General features: G+C 41.7%; 1 protein-coding gene across 4 annotated transcripts in view; it reads left to right on the top strand.

The window, feature by feature from the left end:
- Positions 1-24,111, top strand: part of asic1b (acid-sensing (proton-gated) ion channel 1b) — a 144,242-nt gene that overhangs the window by 106,074 nt on the left and 14,057 nt on the right. For 3 of the 4 annotated variants that reach the window (XM_058631446.1, XM_058631445.1, XM_058631443.1), the window contains 2 exons: positions 17,691-17,841; positions 23,343-23,470. In XM_058631446.1, coding sequence (XP_058487429.1) covers positions 17,691-17,841; positions 23,343-23,470 — 279 coding nt within the window. Of the gene's footprint in view, positions 1-9,345; positions 10,393-17,690; positions 17,842-23,342; positions 23,471-24,111 lie in introns of those variants that run through there. The other variant, XM_058631444.1, reaches the window with a different exon arrangement.

Below are 24,111 nucleotides of genomic sequence, written 5' to 3'. Positions count from 1 at the left end.
AGAGAAGCACAGCTGATGCAAATCTCAACACAAAAATCGAGATTGAGTGAAAGAATAATGGACATCAGCGGGGAGGTGTGCCTTCTTAATTCAAACCTCCACCTCTCCCGTGCACAGCTTTATATCAGGATGTTGTTGTTCTGCCAGCTTTAGACCTGCAACTATTAGGGGGACAAAAGCAAATAAATCATGTTGACAATTAGCAGACCCACAAAAACACACACACACACACACCTGCATGCTTACCATACATTGACACTCTCATGGGAGATACTGTATCTCCCATAGGGTGCACGTATCTCTCCAGAGGAACCATTAAACTGCAGACCAAAATGAAATCAAAATAAAAGAACCGTTTAGGCGGCTGTCTGATATTCCTGTGTGAGTGCCTACAGTACATGTATGCGTGTGAGACTTGTTGACGCGTTGGACTGCTGTTGACCTCCCTCCTGTCCTTAGATCTGCTCTCCCTGCAGGTCTGACATCCATCCTGACAAGGAGAATAAACACAGAATTTGGACATACATAAATGTAGAGGGCACAGCCTGAATAAATGCAATGCCTCCAGGCAAGACATTTTATTTTTTATTTTTTTAAGTGTTTTGTTTCTTTTCTTTTCATCCGTCAGAAAACACGGTTTTGTAACAGCTGGGTTCTTAAACTGGGTACTCCAGGTGAAATTATTTTCATTCAGCAGAAATTGAAGATAAAATAATTATACTTATACTGAACAATCACCTGATTGTATGAATGGTTGTTTTTTTATAACCCCGGAATGAGTCTTTTATATTCATATCAGAAGCCAGATCAGCTCCTGGAGTGCTACCATTTTCAACCAGCTTTATTTTTATAATGACTAATAATAGAGAGACTAAACATCATTTGAGTTGTGATGCTAACTGAAGGCTACATAGAACGTTTACCTCCCTGCATGGAGTTTCCATGTTCTCCCCGTGTGTGGGTGGGGTTTTCTGCAGGTTCTCCGGTTTCCTCCCAAATTGGACCATAGGTGTGAGAGTGAGAGTGAATGGTTGTTTGTCTCTATGTGTCCCTGGGATGGACTGGCGAACTGTCCAGGGTGTACTCCGCCTATCGCCTTATGTCAGCTGGGATTGGCCCCGCAGCGCCCCCCACGACCCTCATGTGGAAGATAAAGTGGTACAAGATGAATGGATGGATGAATGCCCTTCCCTTCCACATGTGTTGAACTGCACCTGAGGTGAGGGATATTCACCTGCAACATCTAACTTCACCAATCAATGTTGCTTAAAAAATGTATGCACTGTGCCTTTAAATGAATAGGAAGTGATAAGATGTCTTCTGAGGATCTCTGATTAATAGGTTCTGGATTGTACTTTGTACTCTGCGCAGAGCTTTAAAAGTAGAATTTTATGATATAACTTGGCTCTCAGAAAGAGGTTTTTAAACTGACCATATTGAGAGGATATATATTTATACAGAGCCCAGGGTGTAAGCAAACAGCAGCTGCTCACTGTGTGGAGCAAGAAATCAAGGGATCTTTAGATATAGTTAGACGTCTAAATAATGTTGAGCTGTGGAGTGTTGTGTGGTGTTATTTTGGGGCTGAAGTTTGCTCATTTAGTGCATATCTGCCCATCTGTTTGAAGTCCAAAGTTATTAAAGTTCAGTATCACCCAATACACTTAGTGCTTCACTTTGAATATGAAAGTGCAAATTAATTAAGGCAACTTTTGTGATTTTACTACGCTCTAAGGCAGAGGTGTCAAACTCTCAAAGCGCCCCATCCCCCTTACCAATTCATTTCATGTGGCCCGCCACTTAATATCAAGTTATAATGAGTTATTTCTGTATGATTTTTGGATCATTAATACATTCATATTGTGAATTATGACACTTGGGCCGGCACTATATTTATATACATTTGCAATTTGTGTGTCATCATTTAGCATATCTTTACTGTGAAAAAGGATATTTAATTGATGTCATTTTCCTCCTTGCTTGAAAGTTAATGAAGAAATTAAAGGAGTATTTTAAGCATGTAAAGCGAGTATACTAGTTTTTAGATGAGCTGTTATTTCCCAGGGTGAAAGTGAGAAGATTGAGAGGTTGCTAATGAATCAAAGTCCCATTTAATACAGAATTACGGTGCATTTATCAGTATTTGCAAATACATTTCAGCTGTTGTGTTAACAGCAGATGCGTTGTTAGATTAGGGGTAAAACCTACTATTTATTTCATGTGAAGGAGCTGAGAATGACATACAGCAGTTCTCTGTATCAGCTCCAAACACTGTGAGCACCAACTGCGGTGTCGTCTCTCCCAGAATCCTCCATTAAAACATGCACAATAACATCATTTTCTTCCGCAGTGTTCATTTTGAAATGTTAATGCATTTTGCAAACACTTAGAAGTGTATCATAATTGCTTTGAGTGATTTACAACACATTTGTGAAATGTTTCAAGGCTTTTGTCCCAACGAAATGCTTCCTTTCAACCAGGAGTAATTCTGTAATGTAAGGAGTGTTCGGACTCATTTTTATTTATTTAGGCTTTTTCACCCAGCCCTAGATGTACCACATGCATCATGATTGTGCCAAACCAGGTGATTCCACAGTGACAACATGCACCCATTTGTTGGCAGAGCAGTGGCTCCTGCTGAGAATGTCATGACTCCTGGCACTGAGACAAGTGATATCAATCTCCTCGCGCCGCCTCTCCTGGCAAAAGTGCACAAGCGTGATTCCCAAAATGTTGAACTAGCTGTACATTGATTAAATCAACACCGCCATGCATGTTCGGGGTTTTTTTGACAGCCACACAATTGTGAGCACTTGTGCAAGACACACACCTCCACAACTAATAAAACAAATGGAAGCATTTTGTTTTACAAGAATGATTCATTTGTAAATGTCAGGCAGAAAGGGACCATTTATTTCACAAAGGGCCATTCATTCATTTCTCTGTGAGTGGCAAATAGGAGGCATCAGGCCTGTGGGGACTGTGAGGCTGTTTGCTGTAGCTAGCAGCCGTACGCTGAAAGTCATTCATCAAAACCATTTCCCCTTTCCCCAAACTCTCTCCAGCCCAGCTGTCACGATGCTGCTGAGATTAATTAGTTGTGTCATCCTGTATTTCCCCCGTTCAGGCAAAGATGCTCTTATTGCCCCACAGCCTGTAAATATAAACCTGCTCCTTCCAGCCTCACTACTTATATAGAAAGACTCCAGAATCCATTTTCAGATTAATGCATTCATGTATCACAGGTGGCTATTCATGGTAGTGCCGCCACACTCGCTCCTTTCACAACCTGAAAAAAAAAAAAAAAAAAAAAAAGTCTTCCATCCGATTGAGAGCACAGCGGTGTTTGTGTAACAGAGCTTGGTGTCCATGGAAATATTATATCACGCTGAATAATTCATTTTAATTAATAATAATAATAACACTTTTATACTTTGAGTGTTTTCTCACTCTGGATTTTCAGGGCACTGCTTCCTGTGCTAGTTTGTAAGCAGCTCAAAGAGTTCACACTGGGCCTCAAACAGCTGCTCTAATGTAAATGTATAGCTCTAAATTATGTCTCAAAGACCCACTGCAATTTAAATGTATTTGATGGTTTTAAATTTTGCCAAAGCTGTTCGACAGAAGAAGGGAACTCGCTGTATTGACATTGTTTTCTTACCAATGTCAGTGTAGCAAAAATGCAATTCTACATAATACTTTCAATATGTTTTTTTGGCCAAAGAAAGAAATAAAGAAAGGGAGAACAGATACAGTATAACATTGAAATTAAATAAACTATACGGACTATACAGCGCTCAAAGCAGCTGATCCAATTCTAATGGTCCTAAAAACCAAGGCTATATTTTCACAGCAGAATGTGACTCTCGTATACTTTTCATGCACAGAGTTAGAGCTTCTGACGACGTCACGCGGTATTCAGCTTTGTTTCACGAGCAGCCCGCGGGGCTCTGTGTTCACAGGCTTGCAGCACTTGCAGCTCTTGAACTGCTGCCACTGACTCTCATCCCACAGTGTCCTTACTGTAGATCAGCACTTATCTGACGCAGTGCCTAATTCATTCTTACAGTCCAGGAGATTGAGAGGCGGTTGGAAAAGTGGCTTTTGTGACATTTGTCCCTTTATAGCAGATCATGTACACAATTATCCTCAAAATTGTCCCTGTATATCACCACCTGCTCCTTTGTCAGCCCCCGCAGCCACAGGACCATGACTGCTCCTGCTCCCTATGCCTTTCAGCCCATTTCTCTTCCTTTGCTCTATCCTTCCCTCCCTCCCTCTCCAGTAGGAGTCGGAGAAAGGACTGCAGCATCCTAAATAGGTAGAGAGAATATGGAGGAAAGTAGGAGGAACAGTAAAGAACAAAGGTGTGTGTGTGAGAGAGAGTATATGAGGATGATCCACACACTAGGACAAAGGGTGCATGCACTGAGTTTCTGCAATCAGAGAGGGGGTTTGTGCCCTTAGCGCCAAGGATAAACTGAGCGAGAAGAGGTTAGGATAGAGGTAGAGCGTGAAAGGCCAGCTAGATTTAAGACACCGTGTGTAGGAGAGCGCTTTCGGAAGGGGAGGTTGGTGGCATTGTGTGCCTGGTGGCATGAAGTTTGACTCGGTTCATGTCAAGGTCCAGGCTGGCGAGCCTCACCCTCAACTGGACCCAGAGTGACAGTTTGATGAACTGCCGAGCACCTCGACACCCCAGAGCACTGGCAAACAGACCTCCTGCCATCAGTGCATGCAGTCGGAGAGACACAGTGATATGGAGGGTGGACCTGTGAGGTTTACACCGCAGCCGCTTTTCAAAGGGATTGATTTGTGTAGTAGCTGTGGATTCAATCACGTGCCTCAAATAGCGTCGATTCTAGATGCAAGTAGATGCAGAATACTTCATTTAATTGTACAACATTTAAAACATACATATATATATATATATATAGAGAGAGAGAGAGAGAGAGAGAGAGAGAGAGACTATCTTCCATATACCTACAAATGTATCAACATCAACTCCAAAGAAGAGGCCCATGTGTGACCATATAATCAAGTCACCAGTGTCTGCTTTGTTTATACAATAGAAAACAATGTCTTGTTTCCAGCACAGCAGTGCAATACAGTATATACCCCTCAAACCTTGGAAAAAGTTACAACCAGACACTCACAATACAATTACAAATAACTATGTATCTGTTGGGAACCTCTGGAGAACATTCAGTGTTTATGTTGTCACTTTAGAACAGCATTTAAAACAGTTAATAGTGCAGAGGAAGAGATCTCAAACAAACAAACAAAAAACCCTATTACAACAAATGAGACGATGTTGTACTGTAAGGGTCAGAACTATTCGCCTCGTGATTCTGTGGTGTACATTGTTTTCAAATCACGTTTAAAACCCAAAGGTGGTGCTTTTAAATAAAAATGAAAATAGTTTCAGCCGGGAGCACAGCACCCGCTGCATCCCACCTGTCTCGCTGAAGTGACACGATGTGACGTAAAGTGGCAGCTATTAAATTTCTGTGCCTGTCGCTGCCGTTTTTCATTTATCTTGACTTGGCTTTTAAGCATCTAATGCTTCACTGGCCTCGCTGATTAAAATGTAAGTCCTTTTCTCATTTGGAGGAACTGTCAAAGCCTAAAAACAGCCATCTACTGATTACTCTCTTCCACATTAGCTCCTAACGATCAGGCACCTAATACACTGTGGTGTTTAATAGCCTGCGATGGAAATTCAGGACATCAGTTTTGTAACCGATACTGACACTTGTCAATTGATATTGTTTCTGTAATAGCGTCCCTTATGGTTTCATTGTTGTGCTGCTGACAGGTCTGAAGGCGTTCATAGGAAAGACTTTGCATGTGACAGAATCACACTCACACTCGCTGATTGAGCTGTCTGTCACACGAGCCTGTCCCGTGTTTTTGAACATGGTCTCTGTAAAGAAAATGAACACGTGTTCTCAAAAGTGTTCTCTGCATTGCATTTACTATGCACTCGCCAGCCACTTTATTAGTTACATGTGTCGCGCTTGTTAATGCAAATATGCTTCTCCTACCACTTTATTGTGTGTCCAGTGTACCTAATAAAGTGGCTGGTGTGTTAACCCTATGAGAATTGTGTTGGGTTCCCCTTTATTCAAACTTGAATCAGTGACAGTTGTAATAGACATAATGTCTCACTTTTATCGGAGAGGAAATCCATGATGTATGAACAGACCCATCAAACAGACTCAGACTGAGGTATTCAGAGATTTAAGATACGACTCCTAACAAATTCACTTGTTTGCTTTGATAATGGGTTCATTAGTGAAACTCTTAAACTGCAGTTTCAGATCAGCGTGCATTTGTTATTTGGTTGTTGTTACACTTGCTGTGAGTTTCCCTGTCAAGCAACTACATCATTATCCCTTCACCCAGAAGGATTAGTGTGTTGCACAGAGCTTCTCCTCCATTATCTCCCTCTCTCTCGCTCTCTTTTCATGAGTTGGCTGAGGAAACAGGGTTGAACAAATGCTGTTAAATACCAGAAGAGTTGTTGGGATCCATCTCAGATGAATTCTAGTTCAATGTGTCTTTTGTAGTCAGGCTTCCTCCATCAATGCCAAACTGTAGATCAGTTAAAAAGAAATCCTGAAAACTTGCGTTAATCTCCAACATTTAGCAAGGAAATGTCTTAAATGTATAAAACTAAGTCACGGCAGTTTCATGCAGCCGTGCTATGATGACTCCGCCCACGTTGAGGAGGTACTATATTAATGGAAAACCATACCAAACCGTGTCGAGTCGTGCCATGCCGTGCCAAGATGAGCTGAGCCGAGGCGTGCCGGGACTGTGAAGCGGAAAAGTGCCATCAGTGTTTTACACTTATATGACTGCATTAAATCAAAGATGCATGGACTGCTGTGGAAGAACTCTTGAATATTTAATGATGATACTGGTATTCATGATGATGATACCAGTATATATATACACTGGTTACTCCGCAGCCGTCCTGGGCCAACGATCAGCCATTCCTCATGACATTCCCCTGGTGGTTAGATTAAAAAGATGGAATCCCAGGATAGAATGTTGAAATTAAGGGTGAGAAATAAAAGATGAGGGGGAATAAAAAGAAAAGGGCTGGTTGATGCCTGTGTTGCATGTTGAGTTTGCACCCTGTCAGTGACCTCTAATTGCTGTTCACCTCTATGCAATCTTTTCTTTCATCATACTGGAGTTAAAAAGGACAAAACTAAAGGTCAGTGTTTTAGCAGAATCATTAATTACCTAGCTCTGAGTGTGTATGTGTGGTTGCACAGTGGCGTCAGTTGGAACTGGCCAAATCAAACACTTTTCAATTAAATCTGAATTTGGAGTTTGCGTGTTCTCTCCATGTCCATGTGGGTTTTATTTGGGGTTTTATTTAAATTACCTGTAGGTGTGAATGTGTATCTAGTGTATCTACTTGCTTCGATGTATGTTGGCTCATCTGTGGCCTTTCAGCAACAGGTCTCTCTGGATCCAGGTTTTGTTTTTTGTTTTCGTTCTGGGCTGCTGTAGAAACATCCTAATGCAATATGGAGAAGCCCCCCCACTATCCTTCTAAGGTAAAATAATTATATTCCAGTGATACATAACCCCGGCTCTCGCCCCAATGACAACTGGGAATATCTCCAGCTCCCCCACGAGCCTCAAAGTGTGGTGTAGAACATGAATTAATGGATATCCCATGTGTGCCAAATCAATCTTCCCAAACACGCTCAGCACTGTCAAAAATATGCTCTTGGTCATTACTGCAAATTCAAAGGTTCACAAAATTCTAAAAATATTTACTTCGCCACACAAACCAATCCATTAATTGCAGTTTTAATTGGAATGAAGTGAAGTTGTTGCAAATCCCCAGTTGCCCTCTTTTCCTATTCAGAAGTGTTGGTTTAATTTTTTTTACATTCATCACATTTTATAATGCCTGTACTCTACAAACTGATTTTCCATTAACGAAGGATCGTTGCCAATAACTTGGCTGTGCTCAGTTTACCATTTAAAGTGGTATATATTATAGTCTGCCATACCCGTATGCTTTTTTTTTTTTCTTGGCTGCTCATATTTTCAGCCCTCTTTTGCATGGCAGCGTGTTTTCCAGATTCCAGGAATTCCCCAAGAACCTGGATTTTTGCCTTACAAATAAGACACACATAACACAAACTGGACCAAACATCAATCATTTTTTTCATCATGATTTCCTTTATGTTTTCCTCTCAGTCGAGCAGTAAACAACACAAAGACATTGTACCCGTACGTTGTTGCTGTTACTTTGACTGGAACACTGTGTAAAGATGACCAACCATGCATAAACCACAAAGAGACTTTGCTCTGTCCATAAAATGCTTTGTCAGTGGTGGTCGCCTGCCGGACGCAGGTTTGTCTCATCGCAGCACAACTGGGACACACGGCGGGATCTAAAACCCAATTAGACTGTTTCGGGACTTCAGGAGATGCTTCAGACACACGACAACATCCATTTCCCGGAGGCGTCGTGACCTTCTTTGTTTTCCCCATGACGTTTCACGTCTTCTGCTGAAACGCCTGAGAGCGCTGACAGTCGCGAATGTCAACCAGTTTGCTTACACCTGGGTGTCACCTTTTCCCACCCCTCGGACTTTGAACCTGATGTGTTTAAACTTCCACTGGTGGCCTCAGTAATGAAGGAGGCCGCAGTCTCTCAACTTCTCTAGGATAATGCAGCGTTCAATTTTATGTCTCCCACTTTATTTTGAGGCTACCTCAGCTTACAGCAGGGTGAATGTCACCTCTGTCAAAGCCTGAGCAGGTCCGCAGGTTTCGGGGCCGTGCCACAAAAAGAACGACAACATTCTACTTTATGGCATAAGTCTCTCTCTCTCACACACACACACCTTGCTTGAACGAGGACGCGAATGACAAAGGGCATGTTTCAACTAGCGCGACTCTACTCGCCTCGGCATGGCGCGGTTATTTTGCTTTTCCATTAGCTAGATCTTAACTGGTACCTGGTACTTTTTTTAGTACCTGCTCTGGCGAGGTTCCAAAAAAATAAAACTATGTAATCATGTTTGTATAAAATGCATATAACATAGACTACTGTACCTATATATGGTCTGAAGACACGGCTGTCATGGCATTCTTCTTGATTCAGAGGTCACTGATATACAAATGCATGTTACCTCAAACTTACACACTTACCAACTGTGGGGAAACTGAGAGAAAATCCTACATTGTGTGACTTTAAGTCAGACATAGTCTGTGAGTGTGTGTGTGAGAGAGAGAGAGAGAGAGAGAGAGAGAGAAGACAATTTAGGCAATTGCTGTGGAAATTGTGCGTTTGTCTGTGCGCGTTATGGCAGAAGGTGGATTTGGGAAGATGAAATTGAAAAGTGAAATATGACTGAGGGATTGAGCCTGTGGGTTTTTTTGTCGCAGCTTTGCAAACACTAACTGTTTGTAATTGTGATGAAACAATCCCCTGGACTCAAGTTCACTCACTAAATCACCCCGAGGAACTTCCCTCTCCCCCAGGACGAGCCGAGGCAGCGCTGTGCGGCTGAGAATACTCCACACCATCACCGCAACAAGCTGCTGCTCGGAGCCGGAGGACCGAGCAGGGCTGCGTGCGCTCCTCTCTCTCTCTCGCGCACACACACACACACACACACACACATACACAGACGAACAGCAGCCATCTGAAAGCGCAGAGGCGAGTTTCGGCTCAGTCACTGTGACCACAGCGGGACCGATGCTGAAAGCGCGCAGCTGCGTTCCTCCAAAATGTGCCAGAGAGACGCATCTGGATCGAAACCGAGACCGGGCTCCCTCGCCGAAGCCGGGAAGCTCTTTTTGAAACACACCACCTTGCACGGCTTGAGGCACATCTTCCTCAGCGGCTCCTACCCACGGAGAGTTGCGTGGTTGCTGGCTTTCCTGGCAGCCTTGGCTCTGCTTTTCACCTGGTCCTCAAACCGAGTCCGGTACCTGCTCTCCTCGCCCGTCTACACCAAGGCGCACATGGTTTACGCCAAACGACTAGTTTTCCCCGCTGTCACCATCTGCAACCAGAACCTTCTGCTCCCGCGGCGCATGAAGAAGACGGACATCTTCAGCGCGGGGAGGTGGTTGGGACTTTTGGGCAGGAACTGGCAGGTGTCCCCGGCTGCGAGAGAGGCGCTCACGCCAATGAGGGGCCAAGATGGTGGGAGCGCGGCGATGGGCGAGCCGCCCTGGTCTCCTCTGTCTCGGATTTTGGACTTCAACCACTTTCTGCCTCCTCCCCGGGAATCCCAGCCGTCCATGCTGCAGCTGCTGGACCGGCTGGGACACCAGCTGGAGGAGATGCTGTTGTACTGTCGGTACCAGGGAGAACTGTGCGGGCCGCGCAATTTCAGCACCGTGAGTGTGGACAAAGTTCACTTATCCCCCCCTTTTTTTATTATTATGACTCCCCCTCCCAACAGGTTGATGCAGCTTTTTAGAAATTAATGCAGCTTTTTCAGTGACTAGTCTGAGGCAGAAGATGAACTGACTCCGACTGTCTGTCAGTGTCTAAGTAAATCTTCCTTGACCACATGCAAAGAGCAGGCTGTGTGCGTTCATCGCTCTGCACTGTTGCTTGGTAATGTGCCTCAGTAGCCACATAAAGAGCTCTGTTTATGCAACAGTAATATGTCAGATTGACTCCTGCTGTGTGTGTGTTGCTCTCTACAATGCACTTACAGTGATGTATGTAACAGTACTGGGTTTCAGCCTCAGCAATGATGCTTTAATACTCATGGAATGGTCCTAAACCCGCAGACGTGAACACTGTTCAGTGTGATTTTCATGACATTGATTTTAAAACTGGAGTGTGATTGTTTTTTCATCACTTCTAAGTAGGGCTTAACAATGTTGCCAAAACGGCACGATTTGAATAGTAAAGGCTGCGATTTATTTCTTAAAAATGTGATACATCACATTTATTTTCTCCATCACTCACATTTCCGTTGTGTCATGTCATGTATTAATGCTCCATCTACTACACAGTGGATGTTGACCTACAAGTCAGATCTCACTCACAATCAATGTGTGTGTGTGTGAGAAATCTCAATAACATATTTACCCCAAATCTTCCCTCTCTCTCTCTTATTCTTTGAAATACTCGTTTCATGAAGCCCTTTCTCACGGAGCATGTGTTCAATTGGGATTGTACATTCTACACCCACCATGATCAAATGTTAAATCACTTTGATTGGATAAGATTGCAAAATGCAGCAGGGTTTAGAGTTTGCCATATGGTGTAAAGCGGCCTGTTCTCTGTCGTCCATCACTGCTGGATCGATCTGTGTACAATCCTGTGCTCACAAGAGACCAATCTGCCCCTAATGAAGACTTTTGATTCATTTAGCAACGCTTTAAAAGTATCACTGACAGTTCGCTCTGGCCTCAGTGGTAAGCTCTCGCCCCATTGATTGCACTTTATCATTGCAAGGAGAAAAATGTGAAAGCCATTGTTCGTCTCTCCCACCTCATTAGCCAAATCTGTTCTCAGTTAAGTAGATTTCCTCCTGTTGTTTGAAACACAGTTTGTTTGTTTTTTTCCCTCCCCCTTTCCTCAAAGGGTTGATTTGTGTTGTGAGGGAAATTTATATTTTGAAACGGATCGCTTTGGTGGCTGCCCTTAGTCTTTCTGGCATCAAAACATATCCCCAAATGTTACACGGAGCCGCTGCTGTTTCTATTTATTCACACGTTAAAATACAATCTGTAAACCCAAAAAACAAGTTATCACAGTCCAACACATTTCTTCTCACCACCCTCCTCAGGAATGATTCATGTTGTGCAGAGTTTTTTTTTTTTTTTTGACCAAGCGAAAGCAACCTATTTCAGAGATAAACATTTTGCCAAGGTCTGAGTTTTGGGGATATGTGTTACTGCATAGATAATCGATGTGTGGCCTCTGGGCGTGCAAGATGAGCTGTCTGCATGAGTCAGACCAATAGAATCAGTCACACTTGAGAAGTGAGGTGCAGAGGAGGCAGGCGAGCCTGTCCACGTACAATGGGATACATGATCTATTGACGTCTGTGCAGGAACTCCCCAATGTTGCAAAATCCCTCTAGAATTTTGGTCCCCTCCCCTTTGGCCTTTGCAATAATTCCTCCTCTTCACGCAGCTGCCTCATCCCCCTTTATCTGAGCCTTACCAACACACCAGACGCTCATCGGGCAGGCTTCTCCTTATTCGCTGATCTCAAACATTGATTTCACTTAAGATATCCACCTGAGAACATGCAGTCAGCGCCTGTCCCCATGTTGTATCCTATTGATTGACAGTTTTAATCTTAGTGGGAATCTTAACTGCTGGTGCATTTGCTCTCTGTGTCTTTTTTGTAAGTGAGTTTTGGAGAGAAACGACGTCTATCCCAAAAGAGTGCTATTATACTTTTTCGGAAAGACTCTAGTTCACCCACACGTTCATACAGTCTACATACATATAGGTCTGATCAATGTATTGTTTCTCAGTTGAAATCACAATGTGAAGTGCATCACATCAAAGGCTGCAAAAAAGGAGCCTCACAGGGGGCAGAATGCGAAAGGTGGGGTACACCCTGCACAGGTCACCAGTCCATCACACGGCGTAACACATACATCATCATCATCATCTACCGCTTTATCCTCCACCAGAGGGTCGCGGGGGGTGCTGTGCCAATCTCAGCTAGGCGATAGGCGGGGTACACCCTGGACAGTTCGCCAGTCCATCGCAAGGCCACACACAGAGACAGACAAACAACCATTCACACTCACTCCTATGGTCAATTTAGAGTGTCCAATTTACCTAATCCCCACAGTGCATGTTTTTGGACTGTGGGAGGAAGCCGGAGAACCCGGAGAGAACCCACACACACACGGGGAGAACATGCAAACTCCATGCAGAAAGGCCCTTGTTCCAACCGGGGCTCGAACTCGGGTCTTCTCGCTGCAAGGCGAGAGTGCTAACCACTACATTACCGTGTGGCCCGTAACACATACATGTTGGGAACAATTCATATATGTAAGTTCTCATCCTTGCAGTCGGATGTAGTAATGTTTTGACAGTGCCACATTGTATTGTTCAATGACATTTGAAATCTATTACTCGGGGTGGGAATCACAAGGTACCTCACGATACGATAAGATGCGCGATACACGGTCCACGATACAACGTTTCTATGGTAATCAAAATATTGCAAGACAATCATACTGCGATACATCACGCTATCTGTCTAACTGAAGAAAACAAAAAAGTTAAACGTGCAGGATTTCTCTATTTATACGAAACACAGAGAACAAAGTCTATGTATTGAACGTGGATGGGGAATCTCTTAATGCAGCTTTCTCCACCATTGTCCCTCTGTAAACTCCCTCTTCTTCAGCCAGGTAACTTCTTCCTTAAGTGTCCCTCATTCATTTAAGCAGCGCCACCATGAGGAGACATCAAGTAGCGACGCCTGGCGATTGAAACTGGCAGGGACTGTTTACTTTGGCACGCCTTAATTTGGTCATTAAAATACTGATATTATCGCTGATCATATTGCACGAGGAAGGACGCCAATATATCACAGTATATGAATACTAAACTGAACCTTCAGTATCAACATCGAGCAGAAAAATGTAATTCTTCAGCCCCAGACACAGAAATACAGTATGAAGAATATAGCACGTCTCTATCACGTCTCTTATTCATGCACGTGGGTTCAGTGTGTTTCCCAAGGACAAGCCATGTAACAAGATGTTCACTGAGCCACAGCCGCCTGTCACAACTTCGCAACTTTATTTGCTTTAACCCACTCGCCAGACATTAAGTTTTACATACACTCCTCCAGGTTTTAAATTCTGCTCCACCACATGAATTTCATCTGCCAACAGTTTCATTATTAGTCTATAAAGTGCGCCGCAGACGTACACATTTTTTAAAAAAGATGGAACTCCCGTGTCTCTTCTTGAAAGGAAAATCTTTCATTCAGCTTTTTCCTCCAAACACATTAATCTCACACCTGGTCTCAGTCAGGGGCTTTTAAAGATTTTGTTTTTCATTAACGAAGCAGGTGGACAGTAATCTAATACCATTTGATGAATAGTGAACAAAAACATCTTATTTTCCAGCCTTTGCACCACTTCTTTTTTTTATATATACATATATATATATATATATATATATATATATATATATATATATATATATATATATATATATATATATATATATATATATTTCATAGAGATAATGCAGTTTGAAACGGTTCCAAGACAGAGCATGAAGCTGATGTGCTGCACGAAGCATTTATAGCTGTTTCTAATTTACAACTCCAGTCCCTAGTAAAAAATACATTATAAAAGCTGTGAATGTGCGACAATGCAACACAATACAGCAGGCTCCATCACAAAGCACGCACAAATATGACAAATAAGTTCAGCTTAAATGAGTTCAGCTCTGATAAGAATCTGATCAGATCAGAAGTTGACAAAACAGCTTTGGTGGCGGACGAGAACTGTCTTTGAGAGGTTTGTGACATAGCGCTCTTTTGTTGAGGCTGATGTTTGTGTCTATGCAAAGCTGTGAAGTGTGTGTCTGTGTTTTATTTTGCAGAGTGCCACTTGTAGTCCCCCCCCCAAACAGATGAAGCACATTAGCACAAAGTGTGCACAGCGGACGAGTGCTGTTTTTTTGTGTATTGTCTTATTTGCTGAACATTAATTAACGTCATTTAACACAAACCTTCATAGGTGTGTGTGAGTGTGTGTGTGTGTGTGTGACACGTTGCACCTTTGTGCTGAGCACTGCCTGAGCTCGAAATCAATGAGAGGAAGGAAAGTGGGTCTTTAGTGAACTTGAGGGAGCAGCTTGTGCATCTTTGTCACATTGTCATATGAAGGATAGCCGAGGGCCAGCTCAACAGTCTCACAGACTGTCACTCTTTGAATTATTTATTCAACACAGAGACTGTGGCATTTCCACACCCTGCGAGAAAGAAGGAGGGCACTTTTACTCAAAGGTTGGACTGTTTTAAAAAATGGAATCGCTGTGTTTACAACTTAAGACGACACAGTTGCTTCATTTTTAAGGGGCCTCATGTGCTCAGCGGTGCATAAAAAAACAACCTACAAAATTGGGTTTACCTTCTCAGGAAAAGCTGCTTAGAAATCACAAACATTTATTCCGCCATTCTATATTTAATCGTGAAGGTTATAGCCAGTTTTAAATGTCACCGTCACTGTGCAGAGCCATTAAATACTGTCATGACGTCTTAATCTATGCTGGTTTTCAGTTCTCTTTGAATGTAACTGAATTTAGCCACGAGCATCGTCAGTAATACAAGACAACAGAGACCGCTTGACAGAGAGACAAGAAGAATTATGTCGGAATTAGTGCTCACCTGAAAGCTACAGAGCACAGTGAAGATCTCGACTTCCCAAGGTCACCAGCGGCACCCACTGCTGCTGCTCTTCACTCACTGCAGGCAGCACAATCCCTGGTTACCACAGCAACTCTGACTAGGCCTCCTGTAGTCAGTCACCACATTATCACCACGTACATGCAGATGCTAGGCAGGGGTGCTGGTGGTTAATATCCAGGGAAGGACTGTACTCACACTTGTACTAATGTATGCACCACACTCTGGCACATGCACAGTGATAAATAGACGCACTCACTTCCACACAATCATAAACAATCTTATCCTGCAAGTGCTTTTTTTTCCACTCTCTTTATCCCGCTCCCCTCTATCTCTAAATGTTCAGACTTGCCTCCGGAAAAAAATCAGCCCCCCCAAAGCTGTAAATAGGCAAAGCTTTTAAAAGAAATTGTCCTGAAAAAATAATTGGTTGGTTTGTTTGTTTTCTTTAAATAAAAAGCAGCTTGTTTGGCTGATTCACAGCTCGCACAACATTCGGAGACTAAGAAGCAGTAGACCTTTTCCCCATCATTATTATTATTATTATTATTAATAACATGTTGTGTTGATGCAGGTGCTGTCATAATAGTTTGGCTTTTTTTTATTTAAAGAAAAATATATGATAAACAGTGACCTGATTCTTTTTTTTATTGCTATGTGTCCTGCTTTAGAGTCACTGCACACATACAGGTGATGCAACCACTGTTTTTCCACTTACACGCGTAACAGGTGACATTTCATCTTGTGTTGACTATAAGGCTGCTTTTTTCTTTCTTTCTTTCTTTTTTTTAACATTCCAGTGCTTTTTCATCTTAAAAACCATCAGTGGCGAGCCACCGTAATCCACGCTTCACTCTTTAACTGTCAGGGGTTCAAATTATCCCAACTTTTTCTTTTATGAAAGATGGCTGCAGTTTTTTGTTTTTTTTCTCTACGTCTCTGCATCTGGTGTTTGTGACATTCAAGTAATGTGTCATCAAGTGTTTTTGTCTGACTCATATGTCGCCCTTGCAAGAAAAACCTCCCTATGTCTTCCCAAGGTCCTCACACAGCACAGCAAGATATGAGCCTGTAACCTTTTTCGACACCCAGCGGAAAAAAAAGAAAAAGTGCCTATCTTTGTCTTCATGTGGTTATTTGTACCACTATCTTAAAATGGAGCCTTATCTCCATTGTGTGTTGTGATTACATAAAAAGACGGGAAGTAAGGCTAAGACTTATTTCAGTTATTACATCTCTGCACAGAATCCCCCTTTTTCGGTTTCTTTTTTACCACTGTAAGTTAATTGAGAGCTGGATTGCCGTGATGTAGGACATGTGGTCATGCAGCTTGACAAACAAAGCAGTGCAACATTTTATTTTGGATCCTGGCCGTGGTTTTCCATTCCCTAATGTCTGTGATTTGATTACACGTCCATTAGTACACTGGCAATCATGTTTTTGCCAATAGGTCACAGCTTCCTGCTGCACACTACAGTAGCTGTCACGGATGTAAAGGTGGAGCGGGAGTATGTTGAGCCATAATGATGACGGTGAAGATGATTTGGTTAAAGTCGAATCGAGTCAAAGCCATGGATTTACTGGAATTCTTTTTTTTTTAATTAATCAATAATAATCAATAATACTTTTTGTCATCAGTTAACCCAAATCAATGATTTGTCCACAATGAACTCAGAGGGGCCAAGAAGAAGGAGAAACTATCATGTTTAAAATGAAAATGTGTTGAAATTGCAGATTATGGCAAAGAGCAACAAATGCTCAGGTTTGAGCTGTCGTCAGTCAGTGTGACATGTATCTTAATTTAGATACATGTATCTTATTTTAGATACATGTAAGAGCATGTATCTAAAATAGAAACGAGCCATTGTGAATTTTCTGACAGATTTGCTGTGATGTCAGCTGTCATTGATGCTGTGTATGAGATTTCTCAGGCAGATGATATCCCACTTTGGAAGAGAAGTCATGTCATACTCACTCAAGCGCAACCTTTATCATGCTGACTCTAAGAGGCGTAAAAGCTCCGTTTATCAACAGCATCTCAACAGTCTTAGTGCTCTGAGGTGTGTGGCTGAGGGTGTGGGTTATTGTGGAAGCGTTTTAGCTGACTTGAAACAATCACCCCCTCAGTACCACCTTTATCTCTGCTCCTCAAGGATTTAACACTTACAGCTGGAGAATGAGCTTTTACTTCAGGGTCAGAAATAAGAGTTAGGCCAAGACGTGGCCAAACTATTCCCATTTTACTCAAAATATTTTTTTTTTGTTGTTGTGTGTCTTTCAGATTTTCACACGCTATGGAAAATGCTACACCTTTAATTCAGGCCAAGACGGACGACCCTTGTTAGTGACAATGAAGGGCGGAATGGGCAATGGCCTGGAGCTGATGCTGGATATTCAGCAGGATGAATACTTGCCTGTGTGGGGAGAGACTGGTAAGATCATCACCTGCAGGATACTTCATGTGACATTTCCCAAGAGTCCTTAAAGGTCCAGTGATTAATAATCAATAATATCTTAATGGTAAAATTGCAAATAATACATGTATATATATGCATATATATGTATATATATGTATGTATATATATATGTATATATATATATATGTATATATGTAAGCAACTGCAGTGGCTTTTGCATACCAGAAAAATGCAAGTTAATCTTCCTAAATGTTACAAAGTGGACCTTTAAGAGCTCAGCTCAAAACAAAGTTATGTTATGAAGTTATAGTTGTGTTGAAACATCTTTGTTTGGTTTTGATGAATTAACATTTAACACCACCACAGTAACAATTTATTGTGGTTGGTGCAGAGAAATGGATTTTATGGACACCTTTAGATGATTATTCACTGCTGCTGTCCTTCTGCTACATATTTAACACCTAACATCACTATCACTACATTTACTATCATGACCAAGTGCATACTTTAGGCCAAATGGTTTGTATTTATATAGCACTTTTCTAGTCTTGATGACCACTCAGAGCTCCTACACTATAGTTTCACTCACACTTTCACGCAGCGCATCTGTGTGCATCTTTCATATGATGCTGCCAACGTGGGGTTAAGTGTCTTGCACATGTAGACTAGCAGAGCCCGGAATCGATCCCACAACCCTGGAGTTGAAAGACAACTCGCTATATCACTGAGCTACCCCGAGTTACGCCCCTGAAGGGTGAAAATATGTGAGAAATTCTTAAGACTTCCCTTAATAATGAGTGATGATTCTCAAACATAACGTTGTCTTATCCTTTAAGATCTTCGTACTGAATCCACAAACGCTGTCGACTCATCTGTTGAAAGACAGGGAGATAATGTTAAGTCTAATTTCACTTCATTATAATATAACTGTGTCACTTGTCACCCAGTCACACGTGGATTAAAGTGCACCATGGATCAAACAGGCACAGAACCATGTGTCCAGGATAAAAATCAATTGCGACTACAGACTCATCCATTCAGGGTCGACCCCTCATCAACGCACGTCGGTCTCCTTGGACTCTGAAGCTCTTATTTTAATGCGGCAGCGCATGCTTCTGTGTGTTTGTGTCAATATTTGATCTTCCCTCAGAAATTAATGTTACGGTTCATGGTGGTCACAGAAACACTCAAGCACAAAGTGGAAAGCCTCGAATATAGGAGGTCCATTCAAAAATATGATAAATAATTAAGATAATAAGTATGCAAGTATGCTGGAATGCAATAAATAACTGAAGTGAATCTCACAGATTTAGAGGTTGTGTTGTTTGTTGGGGTTTGTTATCACATTGATACACATGGACATTTTTCAATATTGAATCCAATTTTGTGTTTTTTTTAGAGAATTTTGTTTAGATTTAATATAAAAATTCAAACATCATGTTGAGATGTATGAGTTGATGCAGGGTTATTTCTTTTTCCTTGTATTTTTCTGTTGTAAGAGCTAGACACATTTGGCCTTGGCCCAGACGCGCTCGCCCCTGCTTTTATACAAATGCATGGGCAAAAATACAAATACCCAACTAATGAATGTATCAAAATAAACTACAAAAGTCAGCAGTCACGCCATGTATCAAAATACTGTGTTTTTGTATTTTCAGAATACTCAAAAAATACTAAAAGAGGGAGAACGAATGTGAGGCGTGTTGCATACAGTACATATTGTGCCAGTACAGTCAGTACCACAACCCGATATTTGTAACCAAAAAAAGTATCATCCTTGCACACGACTTGTTGTGATGTCTTTGTTTTTCACACAGATTTATCACTTTTGTTATCGGGTCCAAAATGAGACAGATTGGTCTTGATAAATCCCATTACAGCAACATTTATTACCTGTTTTTTTGGAGGGGTGGCTGGATGCCCTGCAGTGCACGATGTGCCAAACAAACATCTGGGACCTCATTTATCAAAGCGCACATAAAATGAGCTCATAATAAAATACGCTAAATGTGTGTGAGCGAACGGGAAAATTGGTATTTATCAAACATGCACATGCATAATGTCAAACCAATTAGAAATATTAGACGCTCTGCATTCGTCTCGTTGTGCATGTATATTTACAGACAGAATGAGCCTCGCTGTGTCAAATATGATCAACCAAAGTCCCACAAGCCTTAATATTGAGAGACACATGTCCAATTTTATGTCCCCGTGTCCCTGCATTATTACTGGTGTTATTTTCATTTCATACTTCATTTATCTTCATTTATATCACCATGCAGTTGATTGTTTTGAGTGAATTCAGTAAGACGGCAACTTTCTCTCCCTTAACATCACTGATTGGAAACCTGGGATCACAACAGTTGAAAATGAAAATGATGCTTACTCAGTTAAGGTTGTACCTGCTTTTTTAACTGTTGCTCCTTTTAACTTTTAACGTTTAAAACCCATATCAGTAACACTTCATATTCGGGAACATATTCACCATTAATAGGTGCTTACTAACATGCATATAAGTAGCATTCTAGCCCTTTATTAGTGAATATTAAGCATGTATAAACACCTTATTTAGGAACAATCGTAATAGAGGTAGAATAAGGTTATGTAGAATAAGGTATTAATACGTGCCTAATAATTACTAATAAAGGGCTAGTATGCTACTTACATATGTTAGTAAGCATGTCGTTAATGGTGAATATGTGTTCCCTAATGTCAAGTGTTACCCTATCAATGCCAGGTAAATTTCCCTGTATATTTACATTACGTTACATGTCATTTGGCAGTCCCTTTTATCCAAAGCGACTTACAATAAGTGCATTTCAACATTTGGGTACAAGTAAGTGAGCGCTTCAAATAAGCCAAACTATAAAGTGCTAGTCTTAAGTGCAATATTTAGCACTACATACCAGAGTTTAAAAAGCTGTTGGTCAGACCTGAGAGCTACAGCACCCAGAAATACGACAGCAAACGTGGTGGAAAAACCTTGGAAATGCCTAAGACATTTTCCAGATGCTCCAGACGAAAATGAATTTCTGCCTTCAGAGGAAGGATTAAGGTTAAAAGAACAGAAGGCAATCAAAAGCAAGGATATACAGTCCATCATGAGTGCACTTTGAAAGTGTTTGTGTAATTACTCTCACTGACAGGAGGAGACTATAGCGTTCCGCACTGCAGGTTTACCCTTAAATCTCAGCATTCACATGGAAAAAACATGGGTGAGGAAATGGTCTGTAATTATATGGAACATTTAAGCGCGTTACACTGCAGTTTTGACATTTGCCTATTCACATCTATTCACTCACCCATTCACACAGTATGAAGTGCTTTTTCTTCCCCCATCACACATCTATGATACCCATACCCATGTCGCCGGCACAGCTGGTGAGCAATTTGATGTTAAGTGTAGACTCGTGGAGCCAGGATCAATCCCTGGCCTGGGGTTTGGAAGATGACCTGCTTCACCACTGATCCAAGGCCTCCCCTTCAAAACTAGTAGTTACAAAAGGAAAAAGATACTTAAAATTGTCAACTATCATCAATTTGTTCCACCTGCTTATCCTCCTGCAGGGTTGTGAAGGGCAGTATGACAGGTTCCAGTCAGGATGTGTCCATGAATGTGTCAGTCTACAACCCGCACAGACAATCACATTCACACCTACAGGCAATTTAGAGTTTTTACTTCACGCAAAATGCAATTTCTTTGGATTGTGGGAGGAAATGGAAAAGTGCCTCGAGGAAACCCAGACAAACAGAGAGGGCAAATAAACTCCTCACAAGAACAATGCTGCTCACTCTTGCTGGGCATGTTGGTTTAGAGATAACCCTGGCCTGTCTCCCTAAGGATCAAGTATTCACTAGAGAGCACAGCTGAATAATAATTTAAAATGGGAAACAAAATAATGTATATGTTGGTGGGTGTGACAGAGTTCCTCTCCTAGTTATTTCAGCAACAAAGCACAGACAACAACACAATTTGAGTGCAGATACCAGTGTCGTATGAGTTCACGCAATGCTGAATAAGCCTATCAGCTACACACGACATATATATATATATATATATATATATATATATATATATATATATATATATATATATATATATATATATATATATATATTCCAGTATAGCGCCGTTTAGATCTTGGGTCACCTGGCAACAGTGCTAAGCTGCAGGAAGTGATTTGTTTCATGTCAAGACAGAGGAGAAGCAAGACGGCTGCAAACAGGTCGGAGTATGTGCCCACTAAACGTTTCGGGAATAAATTTCACTGCTCAGAAAACATGATCACTCAATAGTTTGGCAGCCCGCCCCTGCTCTGCTGCTGTATACACACAAACGCTCCCTCGGTCATGTCCTGTAGCATTGCTTGACAGGGCTCAAGTGCAGATGAAGGACACAGCATGCAAATAACGTTAGATCCTTTCTGTTTACAACGCCCAAACAGAGGCAGAATAATAAAATCGGTGGGAATTACGCACTGGAGCTTTAAGTGTCAAGTATGATTAAGTTTCCAGTTAATTCCACAATCCAGGCCAAATTTGATTACCCACATTAAATAAAGATGACAGATGGCCATGACTCCAAGACGACGTGCACTCCTGCGTATGTACGTATATGTGCTGCTTTGAGCCTGAAGCATTCGTCTTGGCAACCGCAGAGGAACATCTTTGTATCCAGTCTCGGAAGAGCAATGTGAGGAATTGCTGTATACTATGGGCTACATCCCTGAGTTCTTTAATTGAAAAATGGTGAGGAAGCCTGACACTTAGATGACAACACCAAGTGACAAGCGAAGAGGAAAGACGGCAGGAAACAGACATCCTACTTTATCCCCGAGGTGGTGCTCGGGAACTAAATCTTTGGAATCCAGTGTGCCGTCACCACAAGACGCAACGCCAGCAGTGTGGAGATGTGATTGAATTGTGTTTGCACAGTACAGGTTTGAGCCATCATGTCATTGTGATGTTCCCCTGATCTCAGTATCAAAGACCCCCATCTGCCTCCCTCAATATCTATACAGCAGAGTGCCGTAGCAGAGGGAGCTGTCAGCTGTATTGATTTTACTTTTATCATCATCATCATTTATTTATTAATTTACCCATTCACTCTTGTTTCCCCCTGCAGTAGATAAGACTCCTCTGAGGCGCATAATGTCGCCACCCGTTGTGCTCAGGAAGTCCATCTCCTTTATCCTTTCACTGCATTCCTGCTCTTGTTAAGTCCTGAAACTCTGCAGTGGTTTTTTTTTTTTATCGTCTGCGCAAGTCTATGTATTTAACAAATGAATAAGCATTTAGTCGTCATTCTTTCAAGGTCAGCTAATGCTATAATTAGGTGCTTTCCCATCCTGTCTCGCATGTCATTGTTTTTCAGTCTTATTTTTTCACTGACTGGATCAAACTTGTTCCATCGATGCAAATATGTATTTTTTTCTCAAATTGATTCCAACAGCTGCTGCTGGTTCGATTATTCTGGACTACGTGTTCTAAATGTCCTAACTTCTTCTTATCCACAGACGAGACGTCGTTTGAAGCAGGGATCAAAGTTCAGATCCACACCCAAGATGAGCCCCCATTCATAGACCAGCTGGGCTTCGGCGTGGCACCCGGGTTTCAGACCTTTGTGTCCTGTCAGGAGCAGCGGGTATGTCTTTGACGATTGAAAACATATTATTTTAAGCACGTTCTTTTATTTTTTTGACAGTTATTTTTATTGCAAAGCAGGGTGATTGTATTGCATCTCTCAGTATCATCACAATGCTCCTAATATATCCAGAGATGCAATAATCAAATGTGAAATTGAAAAAATGAACAAAGAAAGGGACAAATCCATTGAGTTTAGCAAAAATGTACCCAAGTAGGAGCCAAAACAAAACATCACAGAGAGATTACAAATTCTGCATGTTGCATTTCAGATCAGATAAATGTAATTTATGTAGCCCACATTCACAAATCACTGTTTTCCTCAGTAGGCTTTACAATCTGTACAAAAAGTGACCTTGTCTGTCTCTGGACCATTGTTTCAGGTAACAAGTAACTGGTACCCAAGTCTACAAATACTGCATATGCATGGGTCTGAGTACAACGTCAGAGAATGATGAAAGTTTGATAGTAACAGGACTAAACTACCTCACTGGCCATAAGGGGAAGTCTTAAATTCTGACACCAGGCTTAATGGAAGGGCCAGGTTGTTAAATGTGTCATTAAATTTTGATAATGGCGTTAAATGATTTCAGCGTAATACTGTGGGTCACGGTGACATATCAGTAAAACAGATGATGTTAC

This window comes from Solea solea, chromosome 6, assembly GCF_958295425.1.
Source record: "Solea solea chromosome 6, fSolSol10.1, whole genome shotgun sequence".
NCBI lineage: Eukaryota > Metazoa > Chordata > Actinopteri > Pleuronectiformes > Soleidae > Solea > Solea solea.
Note: the sequence above shows the minus strand (reverse complement) of the source record. Positions and strands in the feature narration are given on the sequence as shown.